The sequence below is a fragment of the Physcomitrium patens genome, chromosome 10, assembly GCF_059467195.1.
Source record: "Physcomitrium patens ecotype Gransden chromosome 10, ASM5946719v1, whole genome shotgun sequence".
Lineage (NCBI taxonomy): Eukaryota > Viridiplantae > Streptophyta > Bryopsida > Funariales > Funariaceae > Physcomitrium > Physcomitrium patens.
In genome coordinates, this window is record NC_143419.1 from 9,350,652 (window position 1) to 9,367,342 (window position 16,691).

Sequence of the window (16,691 nt, forward strand, 5' to 3'; positions counted from 1 at the left end):
AGGCAAGTGGACTATAATTATAGAAGACCGGTGATAGTGACAATTGACCTAAGTCCCATAGCCATTGGGTGGACTATTGGGCAAGATGATAAAGAAGATAACCAATTTGCAATTAGGTTTGAAAAAAGGATTCTCATTGAGAGGCAAAGAGATTATCCAAAAGTAAAAAGAAAGAGCTTTGGTGTGCACTTATTGTATTGAAGGGTGAGAAGAATTACTTAGTAGGTACTCATGTGGTGTTGGAGTCCAATTGCTTGCTTTTGCTTGGAATGCTTTTGAATTGTACTACACCAGATATGTACCCAATATCAATTCAGACGCCTTTCAATCAGAAAGTCTTTTTCTGTAGTTTTTCAATGTGTCTACATACGACCTGTGAAATGATTTGTTCTGGAAGTTTGCAAGGTTGCAGTGTTGTGGGTTCATTAGGGGTGACATCATTTTGTGCAGGGGTAGTATGTTGTAGTTGACTGAAGAAATAGTATAGACTAGAGACTCCGATTCACCTAATGATGATTCAATGAATGCTGCTCTGGAGTATGCTGTTAGTAGAAATCTTTGAATAACTAGGGATGGTGTGGTGGCTCCGACATCGAGTAGGAAACTCCTCGCTCATCAAAATCGTAATGGTACTAGTTTACTGAAAATTGATTCGAAAATTGGAAACAAACTGGAGGAATAGAGGCACAGTTCTCAACTTGGACTATTGAGGGTTATCACAGAGAGCTAAGCCTCTGGATGGTTCATAACTGAAAGGAAGTTCTGAAATCCATATATACCAATAACAAGCTCTGTAAACCTATACACATCATATCGAAAGACTTCATTTCTTCCGCATTCTATTCTAGCACGAGATGCAGTAATAAGTGATCGATCAATGGTTCTGGGATTCTGATTGTATGGCCAGCAATTGTGCGCCCATGTTCACACTGCACATGAGAAGACAACTGTGTAGTTGTTATGAATCTGCGTTATTCCGGCTACATTGAGTGGTCATCATCTCAGGGACACGCACAAGAGGTTTTTCAGATGTACAGAACAAATTTTGTCCGCCCAGTTCTCACACACAGCAGTAGAATCATAGGCTTCGACAATAACCACGACTCTAAAATCACTGCAATGACGGACGGCAATGACGGCAACAATAAGTAATTGCTGAACACTTTAGCCCGTGAAAATATACCTTTCGTTCATAAAAGTTCAGACGGAATATCTTCTTTAATTACAAAACTGCTTGTTACTTGTACAGCACTCCTGGCGAGAAGGCAATGTAGATCATCAAAACTGCTATTCCAAAATTTCACGTAAGAGACGAACACTACACATTCTGTACATGAAGGGAAATTTAGGATTAGGGTTCAGGATTCTGTGATTTGGAAGCGCTACCAGACTTGAGCATCGACTGGGTCAAGGGACAGAAGCTCTTCCGCAGTTTGGACAGCACTCTCCTTGAGTGACTGCAAGTGGGCGAAAGTCCAGGTATACCATTCTTCCTTGTCACCCTGTGTGCGAGGAGGGTTGAACCGGTTGCGGAACTCACTGGAGCCGAGGAAGTCTTCCACTTTGCGGCCAACGAGGACGAGATGGATCTTGTCGTCGCCCCGGAGTCTAGCCGCAATGTACACAACTACGTACATAATGTTACCATGGTTTTGGGAGCATGATTCAACACAGTTGCTGATGGCGCCCTTCGACCGGATGTTGAGGATGGCTCCGCAAATAGCAGCGTTGATAGCCTCGACGGATTGTTCCTTGCACGTTTGGCTCAGTTTTAGCTTAAGAAACGTTGCCAATTGTCGGGTGTCGTTGATGGGAACGACGATCTCTCCGAGTTGGAAGGCTGACACTTGGGGTGCAACAATTTGGTCGAACTCATACAGCAATCTTTCTCTGCGCAGTAATTCAATAGTTTGGATCATTACTCATGAGACAATGAATGTTGAATGCTCGAAGCTATCAAAACCAACACTAATCGTAGATGGGTACTCGTTGGTTCGTTGCTTTGCATCTCTTAACAAAAATGTGAACAAATTATTCCATCATTCTTGAAGCTGTTTTTCAGATGCCCCGCGCCTTTTGTGAAACTCGACATGGATGACACCCTGCTGTTGCATGCCAGTTTTTGTATTTTGTTGAGATACATGCGTGATTTCTTTCTCAGTGAACTCAATTCGAAGACTCTTAATAAGCGCAAAGTAATCAAGCATTCGACGGTAGGACTGGCAGAGAGTACAAAATAAACCTGTCTTTAATTGCGAAAACTTCTTCACAAATTTGCACTCGATCCCTCAGAACAATCGGAAACAACGGCGATGTTGTTTCCTTCTCGTGGACTTCGGCTTCTACTACTTCTTCTTCTTCGACCAAGTCCAAGCTCCTAGTGAAGCTTTCTTTCCTCCTGAAAATCTGTTTTGTATCTTGATCCCTCGATTGTGGCGCCAAAGTCAAGCCAACAAGTGCAACGCTCACATACCTTCGTATGCATTCCCGAATGAGCCAAAATGATAGCCTCAAGAGCCAGATGAGAATGCACTTTCCTATCCACAGGACGAAGATTACTATCTTAATCAGCCACACGAGGATGAGGTAGTATATGCCTGACGAAGCTATCTTTTGTAGAACAACTTGCAGCTTCGACTCCAGATTGATCTTCATCTGGTAGTGACTTCCCGGCTCCAAGAAACCTTGGAAACACATTAGGTCAGAGATTCACAGCCACTGATTGGTCTTTGTGAGCATCTTCTCTCGTCGCTCTACTGACAGGAGTTCTGAAGTTTTCGAGTGTCGACTTTCTTGTTTTCCAACTGTGAGCAAGTATGGTACAATCTTGCCCTGTCTTTTGCGAATTTTGTGATGAACTGTTTCTTTTGTCAAACCCTCTCCTAGCCGCCTAGTTTGGTCGCAGTGAGCAATTTTGATGGAACCATCGCCGGGTATTCACCTCCTCTCCCTTCATGTTTGCGACACTGCATAATAGTTGTTTCTACAGTGTTAAAAAGAATCACGGTCAACTGTTTCAGAAAATCAGCGCCGAAATCGCACCACACACATCCTATGTTGCAATTGCAATTGACAGACGTTTGGGGTACTCTGATAGAACGCTCAGGTGTCCGTCAAAAGCCCCGATGCTCTCATTCTAGCGAATCAACACAACTCAGCTCTCAAGATTTCAAGGCTATGATTTCGAAGGGTGATGTGCCAAGCTTTACAATGTGATTCCTACATGAATCATTAATCCTTTTGTCATTGAAGTGGAGAGACATGTTCTAAAAGATCAAACTAATGCTTCGAAATACTATTAGATCTAATTCTTACTTTGTCGTTTGGCTGTCATGCGTACTCTCTCCTTTTACAACTACGAGTCTTTTCCCCAATTGTGTCGCATCTTCGCCCCAAATGACTCAATTCTGCGCCTCCTGGCCTCATTGTTACACCTCGGATGCCTGTCTACGTATCCAAGTTGAGGTTACTCAAGCTACGAGTTCGGCATCTGTGAAGCTTGCCACAGATTTGAAAACTTGAGTGGAGCCGACGTGGGAGGCCAGATGCTCTGAGTACTGTCAATTACACCAAGGCTGCTCGAACCAGAGGGATTCGCTCAATGGCACTCTACCACGTATCACAAACTTCTGCGCAGATGAGATTCTTCATTTGCAGCCTTGCGTGAAGGCTAGGTCTGTCAATCGCAGGGTGGACATGGTGTACCTGACAATTGCAATCGGAGTCACTTCCTAGTCGAGCAGTTCCAGCCGGCCATGATGCCTCAAACAGCTTACACAAAAGCCCCGACAACGAAAAATGATCACCGCCACTCAGTACAATCAATAATCATCGAAACCTGACATCAACAAGGGGCGCCGCGGTAAGGTCTTGGCACCGTCAATCCTCACCACAGCAAAATAAAATGAAAATACCGCTGCCCATCCCTCTCTCCGTTGCCAAAACTCGCTGTGGAAAGGGAATAAATGAGTGTGACGATGTAGCGTTGTGGATTAGAAGCTTCGACATAGCGACAATACCTGCTCATGAATTCACCATCGGCAATGTCATTGTGCCCCAGAATAACAGGTAGATTGTCAACAATTTTGTTACGATCTGGCAGGTCTCTGCAAAAGGGCCATTGAAATTAGTACTGTTAGTGGCCGATAAGGATGAAGACCTTGATTAAGACCACTTCTCCACGTCTCTGACAGGTAGAAGAACTATGTAATATTCTGAGAAATGCTTTGTGCAGGATGGGTGAGCCATTTATGTACAGAGTGAGCAAATTTTGCCGCTCCATCCATACTCCTACCGAAAACCCACTTGTTGGGGGAGGGGGGGGGGGTACCATGTCAATGTTTTGATAGACAGTTCTGTACTTTCTTTTAAATGCCACATCCACCCACACAATTGAATGAAAGCTGGGCCATGTTAGAAAATCGCATCATACATACCTGCAATAATATAATTTAATAAACAAATGAACATCTGTGCTCTTTACAGTGGTGAAGGAGAGTAACAATCTCAGTGCTGAGCCTCGAATATCGGCTTACTGCAGCGCAGAAATCTGCAAGGTCATTGGTAGTCTGACCGGCCGTGAAGTACTTGTACGTTCGTGACAATCAATCAGGCACTGAAAAGCATCCCAACCTCGAGCCTAGCAAAATCACTCTGTGCATTTATTTCTTGATTCTTTTAAAACCTCCCCACAACTCCCAGTTTCAGTGATTATTGAATTACAAGTGGTCTTCCCACCCATCTTAGCTGGCTGCGTTGAGACCACATTACTCCAAGAAAAGATACCTGTAAATATCCTTCTAGAATGTTCTCTTTCTTTCAAATATACATGTGGGTAGAGATCAGCAGAGTAAAGAACTTGGAAGAGTATGTGTTAAATGGGGTTTGATCTTCCCCTAGTGACTAGAACAATCCAACCGCAGTACGTACTAGTTTTACGGCCTTGCAAATTGGCCTGTGCAGTTAATCATAATGCCTCAAGCCGAATTTCACACTTTGAGGAGAACAACCGGCGAGTAGTGGTGAAATCATCAACCCTAGTTTGAACCTTCAGGAGGAAGAACGGAAGGGAATAATTTTTGCAGAAAAATCTACGTGGGTACCATGCATAGTAATAATTGAGACGAAAGCCGCAGGGTGCCCGCATTGATTACAGAAAGAGTAGCATCTGAACTAGGTCGATATAGATCTGTTCCTATTCTCTGATGTGGAAGTCTGTGAAGTTAGAACAAGAGGTGGGTGCCACAGGTCCTTAACGTGAAGCGAAACTCATTGCTGCACAAAACTAAACAGTGGTGGGTACACCACCCTCCACGTGTGTGAGCATAATTGGGCCACATGGATGCACCTCGGAGGTATTTCGACACTGCCCGGGTTGGCACTGAAGCAGCACCGTGGGTTATATGCTCCAGAGTCTCTATTTCAACCAAGCTCCGAATCCACGCCAATTGACACATTCACCTTCACACCTTCACAACTTCACGACTACAATGACTCTAGTTTTACCTGGCAGAGATAGACACAAAGCGGGTGCAGTTAATGTGTACTCGACGAATTACAGCGGTTGATGAGCTTAGCTGATCTCAGCCATGTCCTTGTATCACAGCATTTCTGTGGCCATAGCCTGGCAGTGAAGCAGTACACTGAAAAAATTTGTGGTACAACATTACCAGGGATCACACCAAGTTCATGAGAAGCTTGAGGAGGACAGTATGCTTCCAGTGGTGAGCTCATGTTGAAGTGCAGGGCCAAGCTCCGATTTGACAGGCACTTTTTTATATCTCTTTTCTACCCGGTCTAGCCAGGTTATTTTCTTCAGCAAAAAGCATTGCATTACCCTTCCAGGATGATGAAACACTGCAGCATGGTCCTGTGTTGTTAAAAAAAAAAAAAAAAAAAAAAAAAAACTGGGCACATTCGCGAGTAGATGATTGGGAAAAACCAGTGGTGCCTACCATTCTTTGACTGGTATTAAAGTTGTCCCCTTTTGTTCTGTTTTAACTATGGATGTAACAAGTGCACCACTTCTTAATAATTAGCTTTCCGGGCTGATTACTACAAGTTTCTCGTGTGGCTTGGATTAACTGACGAGCCGAAATGCGTGTTACAAAGGATGTATTCATGAGATTGTGCTGATGTAGTCATTTATTTCAAGCATCCGAAGTGACGGAAAATGCAGAAGCCACCAAGTGTTATACAACTGAGTTACTGCCTAACACAAGGGTTTGCAAGGTTGCTCATGAATCTCTGTTCTCAACCTACAAGAATAAAATCAATGGGGAGATGGGTTTCCCATTTCTGTAGCCGCCTTTACATGAAGCGATATAAACAAATATCGGAGGGAAGAATGGAGGCTTGCAGGAAAAGACTCGCTTCAGTTCTATCAAAGCTACCAAGGGCTGCCAAATGAGCACACGAATGCATACATCATGCTCTGAGTTGTCTCATGGCCAGTTCCGAAAATAGTTTTTTTGTGACATGCAAGCGCAAGCACACCACAAGTCCAGAACAAAGCTCCCCAACTCCAGGGGCCCCAGCTCTCTCACTGATTGATGTCGGCTACTTCGTCGCCATTGTATGATGGTTGACTCTCCAACCCCGAGGAAAAAAATACTAAAAGCTCATTTTCGTTCGAGCGATGAGCAACGGGTGGCGTTTCTCCAACCGATCTTGGTGTAAACGTTGTACTGCTTCGGAATGGCGACATTGCTGTGTATGATTGATCAAATGGGGAGCGACGAATTGGCTGCAAAAATAATTCTGTCGAGCTGCCAAAAAAAAATACAGGTTCTTATAGAGTCCTTTCAACAACGTGGGGCTGTGTTATTTGTGAGGTCAAACTTCTGTCTTTAGCCACAGACAGAGTGGTGGGCAGTCGTAGGTGTTTTTTGAGGTGTCGCTGTTCATCAAGATCAATGTACCTTCTGGCACGTTCGTTTACTTTCACTGCTTTTGTATGCTGTCCAGAGCTATGGTGCACATTGTGTTTAAAGAAAACCTGATCTTCTGGTTTGCGATACTGACGCCTTGCAATTGAGCTGGCTGTGTTTGCTTAATGCGACCTTCTAAACCTACCCACATCTCTTTCAGTTCTGCGCTGCAACGAAGAAAACGATTGAATATGTTACCGGATTGCAAGCTTGAATTTCGTGGACTTTTGAGCTTACAATCTGGTAACATATTCAATCTAGCTTCTGCATGCATTGGTAAATTTAAACACGCTACACAACCGTGCCGTAACGAAAGATTTCATCCGATGCAGTCGCACTAATAACCCAACTACGGGGTATTTTTTTCGTGTAAGAAAGTACAGAAAGTCACACCTCCAACGCACTGGAAGGTAGTGTGTGAGAGTGATCTCAAGAAAAGCAATTCTGTCCTCAAATCGAAACACACCAACACAAGTCTAAAATTTCAAGACCGTGCTTTTATTTACAGATGTTGTCATCATGGGTGGTGTGGCAGGGCAGGCCAAATTGCTGACCCCACCTCTACTCCAGATTCCATCACCCCTCATCTCAAGCGACGCTTGCTGCTCAAGGATAAGAACACACAAGTCCAAGTTGGCAATAGACTTGGTCTACGGCTATGGCTGGCAAAATTATACGGCGACCTTGCAACCTAGATCTCGCAATACATATGGTAGTGTTAATCCCTGGTACACAAGTTAGTGCACAGCATGTGTTGTGTGATTCAGAAAGCCCATGTTCACAGACTATAACTAATCCACTTTATCCTACTATTACCTAATACCACATGAAGTCCGTCATAGGATCGTGATAATCGCGGTGAGTAACGTCCAAGTTTCAAGCGAAGAAGCCGAAGAGGTCTTGATAACCCCTTGGTGCACTTGATCCTGCTCCGAATCTCTCGGTGTCTCGGTAAGACGTCGAGGAGTAGGACGAGGAAGAGTGTGCATCTCCATACGAAGCATACTGAGTCGGCTCCGGAGTAGCAGCATAAGAGGTGGACGTCGACTCATAGCTCGGTCTCTCGTATGCGGAGGCTGTCACTGAGGTATCAGGAGCATAGGATGGTGTGTAAGAATAGCTGTCATGAGTAGAATCGCATGAGTAGGAGCCATACGAGGAGCCGTTGTTGGATTGATCATCCTGGGAAGACTCATAGGAAGGTCTGGAATACGAAGAGTAGGATATTTGGTATTTCTGCTCAGGATAAGAGGTAGAGAACGAGGGCTCGTACGAGCTTTGACTGTATGCCGGTGTCCGATACGCATCCTCGAACGGGGATGGCATGTATGTGGACACACGGTTGGAAGTCTCGTAGGATGAGGAGCTGTAGGGGTTGCGAGACGTGGGATTGTATGAGGAATTGTGGGATGAATTGTACGAAGAGTTGGAGTAGTCGGAAGAATTCGGTGAGGAATGTGAAGCTCTGTAAGCTGGGTCACTGAATGGAACGTAGGAAGAATCTACCCTCCGGGTGTTGAAAGGATCGTCGAAGTAAGCAGCCCTTGGGACGTAGGGAAACGTGACATAGGCGCTTGCTTTCTCCTCCTTTACCACTACATGGGCATCCTCACCGAGTGCGTCTGATTTGGCTTCAGGGGCTGCTGATGCAGCTGGTGGAGCTGCCTCTTCCGGCTCTGGAGCGGCTGGCTGTTCGGCTGGCTGTTCCGCGGGCTTCTCCTCTGCAGGTGGGGAATCAGCTGCTTCTGGAGGAGGAGAGGGAGTCTCAACGACAACAGGGGGTGGGGCCAGCTCCACTGGGGCTGGTGGAGGCTCTGTAGCCAGGCGGGTCTTCCGCTCTTCTGATAGCCACTCTGCAAACCTGAAAAAGATTCAACATTGATGAGATCATGACATTCTACCTTCCTAATTTATTTAAACGATCTGCAGATATTTCTGAATTTGCGAGGCTTACAACATGTCATGTGAAATTTCTCGAGAACCAAGAAAGTAAATACCTGTAAAGAGCTTCCCGGTTAGTCCCACCACAAGGAATGGAGTGGAGTTTCCCAGTTTGGAAGTTCCGCACAGTTACTGGCTCATCCAGAAGGTGCTTCGCCGTAGCCATTAGCTTCCACAGATTGGATTCCGATGAATCGTCCACAGATGCAAGAGGCCCGTTCAAGTTGTCTGTCTGCATGGTTCATCAAATGTTATTCCCCCATCTTAACAGAAATGCTTCTCCTTCACAAGCCGCTGGCTCATCGATGCAAAACAAACGAATACACGCAACAGCCATAGATTGTTCACTGCATTCTGTGCTTCATATTGTCATCTCGCACCATAAAAAGAAAAAGATATAATCTGGTTCTCAGGACAAGGAACTACCTGAATTCGAAGGTAATTGGATGCGCATTGTTGTGACTGAAACATGATTGAGAGGTTGTAGTCCACCATATCTGCACTGGCATTGAACACCATATCAACCAAAGGTGCCTCGCCTTTGTTTGCCAACCAGTCTACAATTCCCCACTTTGCCACATCCCTTGCGTCGTAGCCCATTGTATGTTGTCCTGTACCAAGCGAGAGGACCAGGATATCGTTGTAGCTCTGCACACATTCCCCCACGCAATAAGTGCTCTAGAACAACATTTCTTTGTGGCTCGATTCTCACAACTCGACTCAAAAGCGTAGCAGAGAACTGATCAAAAGAATGTCAAGCGAGTGTAATACCGAATTATCCACTCTTTCTGCCAGAGCCCCGCCGGCTTGCGATTCCTTGATTGCTTGCGTAATCGCGACATATGTCTGCTCCAGAAAAAACAAATGAACTAATAAATTATGCGAAGTTATGAAGAATGCGAAAATGACAAACAGGCATAATACAGGACTTCTGGCAGCAAAATGTCAGATTGAGGAGACCAACACAACATCTTGCAATCGACATTTCTCGTGTGGGATGAAATGAGACAAAATAAGATCAAGCGCACCGGATTGTTCACAACAACACCGCCATCTATCAAGTTGAACTCTCGTGTTTCGTTGGGCTCCCTGGAGGTATCAGTCAGAGTGAAATGGATTGGTGGGAAGTATGTCGGCGATGCAGACGAAGCTCGGCAAACAGCTTTAATGGGAGGATTCTCAAGAGGATCTCTTTGCGCCTATTCACAAACAAACCCACATTCTAATTACACTTTGAGTAAACCCTAGTTATCATCGTGACGACCAAAGCTGTTTGACCTGGAATTGCAGAATACGGAGCTTCGTACTTCAGCTTTCATTGCTTCGTATCCTGCAAGTGCAATTTGCATGCACTGCGATTGAGAGAGTTTACCTGCCAGGACGAGAAGAAGATCGGTTGTTGCAGTTTCGTATCGAAGGCCGGGATAATGATGGACGTCAGCGCTCGGTCAAGAAGAGGATCGCTCTCAAAATACTGGTCTAATAAGCGCTGCAATCCTCGTGGTTTATACTTGGGCCCGTTCAAGGCCATGAAGTGCCTCCGTGTCTGCCCAAACGGGCCTCTGCGGATACAGCCAGAGCAGCAGGTTAAGTTACTTAACATTCATCCCCGGTGGACACAAAAGAATCTGAATCTTGACGTTGTTGGAAGAAGTTGATTAATAGTTTCGATCGAGTGATACATACTTGCCCTGAGGGAAGATCTTGTTTGCGTGCTTTTGGTAGAACTGCACGACTTCTCGGGCTGTGAACAAAGGTCGGTTTGAGCCCTCGGCGCTTGGGGACGAAATCATGGAGGTAATGAGTCCACCAGTGCTGGTTCCAGCTATGATGTCGAAGTAGTCGGCCAGGCGCGCTTCTGGCCCATCCAATCTCTGGTTTTGAAACGGAGGACAACATATTTTGTGAGAAGACGTGGTGCACAATGTATCCAATGTTCTCACTTGCATCAGCGATTTCTAGTTTGCAACCTCTCCCTCCAGCTTCCTTGTGCGAGCATTTCACATGAACGAGAAGTTAATCTCATGTTCTCGAATGAGATTACTATTGGAGAGGGCCTCATCGTTCCAAAACCGGCCCCTTCGGACACACACTGATACACCCCGCGCCGCACCTTACCTTGTCGACCCGGCCCGGACGGCATCGTGAACGGCGGTAGGCCTATGATCTAGAGCAGATTTGTACACAATCTCAAAGTAGAAACTAGCTGCACTCATTACCCACTTGATATCGATGAGTAAGCTTCGTCTAGTTGGAATACCGCGGTGAGAAATCTAACGACTACATTGCCATCTTCTGAGCCGCTGGAAAGAGGTAGCGACGCTGATGAAATGCAAGTCTGTCTCAGCTACGCTCTACAATCGCTATACAATCCTTCCAAATTTGGGTCCTGAGTTTTATGTGACAATTCGTCATGGCTAGGCTTCTCATGCATCATGAAGGCGAATTGTTACATGCCTTCATTGCAGCCTACCCACCTCAAATGAGAACCACTCTAAGGTGTTAACCGTTACGTTGCAATATCACAAGGGTACTGGTAGCTTGCCGAAGTGACGAGGAATGAATTGTAAGAGACGATTCTACTGAAACCCTGAGAGCTTCACGACATTGTCTTCGATTATAAGCGTCTCAATTCCTTAAGCAGACTGCAAAGCTTGCAAAACAATCCGTCCAAGCCGAGACCAACACAAGAGTACCCACCTGAAGCTTGCCCTCAAGCTCGGCCAGGATGGTGGCCGGGATAAGTCCCCGCACTCCCCCTCCATCCACGCTCAGTATAGTCACCCGCTTCCCAACCTGGCCCGTAGGCCTCTGCGTCATGAACCCAGGCATAACTGCTGCAAGACCTCAGCTCCGCACAAACTCACACCCTCTCTCTCTCTCTCTCTCTCTCTCTCTCCAGCAAGCCCTCTTGCAGATCCAGCTCAATTAACCCCCCAGGACACTGAACTGAACGCTCTATCCAGCACCGCAGGAGCGAGTATTTGAGGCCGGAGTGGTGGACGACAACCAGTCCTCGCTTTTCACCCGATCATAGGCGCACCCACCTTCAAAGCCGCAATTACAAAGGTTGGTCTAATCCTCAATTACCGAAGCTGCCGATCCACAGTACTGCACTTCGACGCACATCGTGCAACAGGAAGCTGCGTCGGAGGCGAATATTTCAACCACCAGTGGACGGTCTTTCACAAACTAGTTACCCTTCAATAATGAGCCGTGGCGGGTTGCGAGCATGAGGGAGACTCTCCCTTTGAGACAAGATCCCATGCACCTGATCCACGACCCTCCTCCATTGATCGTCTGTTTAACTAGCCAAAGGCTACTCAGCCATTTGCGTCTTTAGCTACCCCGAATGCTTCGTAACAGCCAACCATTAATCAACATTTTGTGAATGTAATTGAGCTTGTTTAGCAACTGGGTTGCTATTAGATTGGGACTGAGCATGAGGTGACCTTAATCCAACAGATTCTATGAGGACGTTAGTGCCGATGAGTGCATATGTTTGCCACGGCAAAACGATAGAGCATGGGACACGGCGAGGATAGTTCGTTTTGTGAGATGTTTTAATGGGAACCCACTTGGTCTTATAGCGAAGTTGTATGGGTGCCGTTTCAGTTGCACTCTAGAAGTAATCTAGAAAGCAAAGACTGTGTCACAATTATTGTTGTCATGTAAGATTCCAAGATGTTCCAACCACCAAAATGCCAACAGTAAATCAGGTATCATTCCCCCCTCCTAGCAGAACTATTACTCTAGCTATTGTACAGTGTTGCACAGATAATGACATTGTGCATAGTCAATGTCTGCAATAATAGAAAAGAGTATGATTTGGAAAACTGGTATGAAAAAGCTTTAATCAGTGAGATTACTTTCAAGGAGCAGGTCCAAGAATTATTAACTATTGTAAGGCCCAGTTCTTCCTTGACTCGGGGTTCCCGACAATAATTAATCCGTTCTGAAATTAGTACTTCCAAAATCATTATTAGTATTATATATATACCTTAATCTAACACATTTTCTCTCAGAGGACCTCAAGGGCTGAGTTTCCTAGGTCTCTCGATGAGACATATTGAATGCGGAGCGCTCGAAGTACGCAGGCTGCAAGGGTCGAGGGTTCGAAACCTGGAAGGGGATTCTAAACCTGATAGGTGGACTTCAAGGGCCGAACAAATTTGACCTTTCCGAAGAGACAGAATCTGGACAAGGAACCGGTCTTCATGGTATCAAGTTGCAAGACCGTTTTGGAAAGTCATTTTAAACCGTCTATCTTACATAAATGCAGGAACTTACACATACCATAATTGAAAGGCCAAGTCCAGGATGTGCACCAAGTCACAAGCCTCCAAATAAAACCAAGACAACACAGGATACTCATCCACTCTCCTACCCAAATTGACATAAGCACTGAATGTGGGCACATCTGTTTTAATCCCAGTGCTACTCTAACATTCCCCAGGATTACAACCCTCTCCCATGAAAAGTGAGCCAAAAGGTAGAACAACAAAGAATAATGCAACCACAACCACTGCACCACTGTAAGTGTGCCCACTCAAGGCTAAAATACATGAGCACATTCTGAACAGAGAGGCACTCAAGGAAAGAGAGGAATATGAAGCAGAAAAGCATATCAGGGACTGTAGCTGCTGCTGACATTGAATCACACCAGGGCTGAGGTGGTCCCAAGGGCATGTTGGCCCCCACATGAAGAGCCCTAAGTGCTGGCTTGCTTGTTTGTTTGTTTGTTTCCTTGCTTGTTTGGCATACACTAGTTGTTGTTGTAGCAATACCAGTACCAGTAGTAGTACTTGGGTTGGGGGTGGGGAGGGGGGATCCAGTATGGGATTTTGGGATGGCTGGCAGCAAGAACAGCAGAGCACCACAAGGGTGGTGGCACAGCCATGTGGAAAAAGAGATGAAAAAAACAGACACCCTCTCTCTCAGAAAACAGACCCACATACATACAGACACACAAACAGACACCAATGTATCCATCCCTCTGCCTGTTATTGTGCTGCAGCAGTGGAAGAGTGAGTGAGTGAGTGCATTGAGAGTGGGAGACCATTGCTGCCAGTGCTGGGATATCCAGGTGATGGATGGATGGGTGGAGTTTAGCCTTTTGAACGGAAATCCTGCAGTATTATTCTATTGTTTGCATCCCTCAATTTCATGCAAATGTTGGTTTATCCACTCATCTCTATCTCTATCTCTTCCTGTGTCTATTGTGGGGCATGTTGGTGATGGTGGGTTGGTACCTCCCCATGTGTTGTGTTGTGTTGTGTTGGGCATCCCCTGCAAACTGTCAGTCATTTCTGGAATGACTGTGAATGTACCCACCACCATACACGTTCAGATGGGCTTTTATCACATCAGGACATCAGGACTCTCCAGGTTGTAGGAGTTGTACCACCACCACTCTCTTTCATTGTATTGCCTGCAGGACTGTCTCTCTCTCTCTCTTTCTCTTCATTTCAATTTCATACAGATTTATGTATATATATATTTGTGTGTGTTGTTTAAGAGAGGAGATAGGGTTGTGTATGCAGTCATTGTGAAGGAGATTAGGAAAAGGGTGAAATGGTTTGCAACATTGTTAGCCCATGATCTGATTGCAAAAGTGGTTGCACCAAGGAGGTTGACTAGTTAAATTTAAGATGTGAAGTTTCCACATTTGCAAAATGAACAATTAGTAAAAAGATTAATGTCCCACTGTTTCAAATAAATTTAAAAGAATTAAACAAATAAAACAAACAAACAAACAAACAGACATAGCAAGGGTAAGCTTTCACTCTCACTCTCATCAATGAAATAGAACCTAATGCCTCTCCTACTTGGCTCCTCTTGATCATTCAGATCCCAAGCTAACCCACACAATACTTCTGCTCTGGTGAATCTGATCACAAAAAGTGGTACACAACCCAATCATTTTTTTCAATATATGTATATATACACATCATATTTTTTAGTATAGTGTATGAAATAATTGGAGATCTCCCAAATGAAACAAATGAGTTAGGATAAAGGAAAGGGAGAGGAAGGCATGGTTTTGCACTCTCTTCATTGAAAGGCCTATTCATTGTGACCGCTAACTGTGCCACCCAATGAGCATGAGGGACATAGAGAGACATGGCACAATCATATAAAGATGTGCAATCCACACTATGAGTCCTTGACTCTCTCTCTCTCTCTCTTTATATATATATATATATATATATAGAAAAAGAAAAGAAGGGGGTTAATTACAATAGAAAAAACTTGCCACTGCATTGAGAAGTAAAAGCGAATAAAGAGAAGAGCATGTATTATTTGCTTCAACATCATTCCATTGCCTTATAAGAAGAAGAAGCATAAGTTAATCATGTTGAAAGCTAGAATAAGATATTGCAAAATTGTATTTGACAAAGCTTGTTGTGATCTAAGCTTGAAGAGAACTTTTGGTTTTGAATTGTGGAGTGATCAAACAGTCTACATTCATGTCCCATTCATGGCATTCTTTTTTGACAGTCAGCCAAATAGAGGCTGATTTTGATGCCTGCTGACTATTTTGATTTAATGTCTTCCTTTGTTTGTTGATTTTGATGGCTTGACAACTTTAGCACCTTGCCCTTTTTTAGATTTTTTTAGGTTTTATTAAATTTATTATTCTTTTAGGTTTTACAAATTTCATGTCACATCTAATTTATAAGCTTTTTTCCACTAATTTTTTCTGGTTGTTCATAGAGTTATCCAACGCCATTGTTGTAAAAGATAAAATCTCCATAAAACTCACAAGAAAATATCATATGTATAAAATTAAATATATAATGTACAGTAATGTGACTGAAGAAGAAAAGAATTTCATGCCATTTATTTATTATTGACTCATCATACATAAGCCGCCAAAAATAGAAAATGTGTTTCTTACATTGAATAATCTCAAAGGATATTATATTGATTTAAAAATTAATGACTACAAATTTTAAGTTTGTGCAGTTTATACATTAACAATAATAAATCATAGTTGAAAACATAATGATTTTTTCATTCCATATTGGTTATGTAATGCTAAATAATAGTTTTGTCAAGGTATGAAGACTTTTGAGCATCAAGACTTTGAACACAAATATGAACTTTTAATATTTTAATATTTTAATATTATTATATGATTTTAACAAGTTAATTTAATTTAATTTAATGTGTTAAATGTATGTATGTGTATGTATGTGTATGTATATATATATATATATATAAACAAAATCTATAATATATAGGTTGATAATGAAAGGGTTTCTTTATGTCTTTATTTTATACTTGAATTATTTTATATATTAGATGTATTTGGGGTATGATTCCATCCTCAATTCCATCCCAAATTCCATGTGTCACAAAATCTTTGTTGTTGACCCAAAGATAATGAGAAAGATGGAAAAGAAGAAGCATAAAAAGATGGTCGTAGATTGCATGAATGAATGGTGACTCAAGTCAAGTCAAGTCAAGGAGAGTAAAATTATTCTTTGGTTTTGGTGTTGGGGCTTGTGTCCCCCTTGTTTGCACTATGTCCAAACTCCACCGTCCCAATAATTCCCCTTGTTTCTTTTCCTAAATAATAACTAATTCATTTTTTATTTTTATTATTTTATTCTCTTGTTGCTAAACACTCAAATCCACAAAGAAAGAGATAGGCACAAACAACAAATGAAACTGAATGAACGAAATGAATGAATGAATGTACAAGGAAGAAGCACTCTCACAAGATTTTTGCACCTTGGATGAATGAAAACATGGATGCAGTTTAAGGTGGATGAATGATCCTGAAGGGTGCCTCCACCATCAGCAGCTGAACCC

The 16,691-nt window shown here is 43.6% G+C and overlaps 2 protein-coding genes and 1 long non-coding RNA gene across 5 annotated transcripts; all 3 read right to left on the bottom strand.

The window, feature by feature from the left end:
- Nucleotides 1–612: 612 nt before the first annotated feature.
- Nucleotides 613–4,321, bottom strand: LOC112287293 (uncharacterized). Of its 3 annotated transcripts, XM_090253690.1 has the most exons (7): nucleotides 4,257–4,321; nucleotides 4,020–4,106; nucleotides 3,316–3,838; nucleotides 2,243–2,966; nucleotides 1,387–1,890; nucleotides 1,184–1,254; nucleotides 613–929 (listed from the first exon to the last, which is right to left on the bottom strand). In XM_090253690.1, the coding sequence occupies exons 4-6, from the start codon at nucleotides 2,695–2,697 to the stop codon at nucleotides 1,191–1,193; spliced, it is 1,023 nt and encodes a 340-aa protein (XP_090109816.1). In that variant the 5' UTR covers nucleotides 2,698–2,966; nucleotides 3,316–3,838; nucleotides 4,020–4,106; nucleotides 4,257–4,321; the 3' UTR covers nucleotides 613–929; nucleotides 1,184–1,190. The 3 variants fall into 3 exon arrangements, with proteins under 3 accessions (XP_090109816.1, XP_090109817.1, XP_090109815.1); XM_090253691.1 differs by lacking the exon at nucleotides 1,184–1,254; XM_090253689.1 differs by lacking the exons at nucleotides 4,020–4,106; nucleotides 4,257–4,321 and having other exon boundaries at nucleotides 3,316–3,943.
- A 3,085-nt stretch (nucleotides 4,322–7,406) lies between these two features.
- LOC112287246 (patatin-like protein 2) lies at nucleotides 7,407–11,980 on the bottom strand. Its single transcript, XM_024530072.2, has 8 exons — nucleotides 11,571–11,980; nucleotides 10,557–10,744; nucleotides 10,243–10,432; nucleotides 9,899–10,069; nucleotides 9,642–9,716; nucleotides 9,297–9,518; nucleotides 8,927–9,102; nucleotides 7,407–8,790 (listed from the first exon to the last, which is right to left on the bottom strand). Exons 1-8 carry the CDS (start codon nucleotides 11,700–11,702, stop codon nucleotides 7,806–7,808), a joined length of 2,139 nt encoding a protein of 712 aa, XP_024385840.1. The 5' UTR covers nucleotides 11,703–11,980; the 3' UTR covers nucleotides 7,407–7,805.
- A 2,508-nt stretch (nucleotides 11,981–14,488) lies between these two features.
- LOC149988253 (uncharacterized) lies at nucleotides 14,489–15,979 on the bottom strand. Its single transcript, XR_016505282.1, has 2 exons — nucleotides 15,111–15,979; nucleotides 14,489–14,760 (listed from the first exon to the last, which is right to left on the bottom strand). It is a non-coding gene; the product is annotated as an uncharacterized LOC149988253 (long non-coding RNA).
- Between the last annotated feature and the right edge of the window lie 712 nt (nucleotides 15,980–16,691).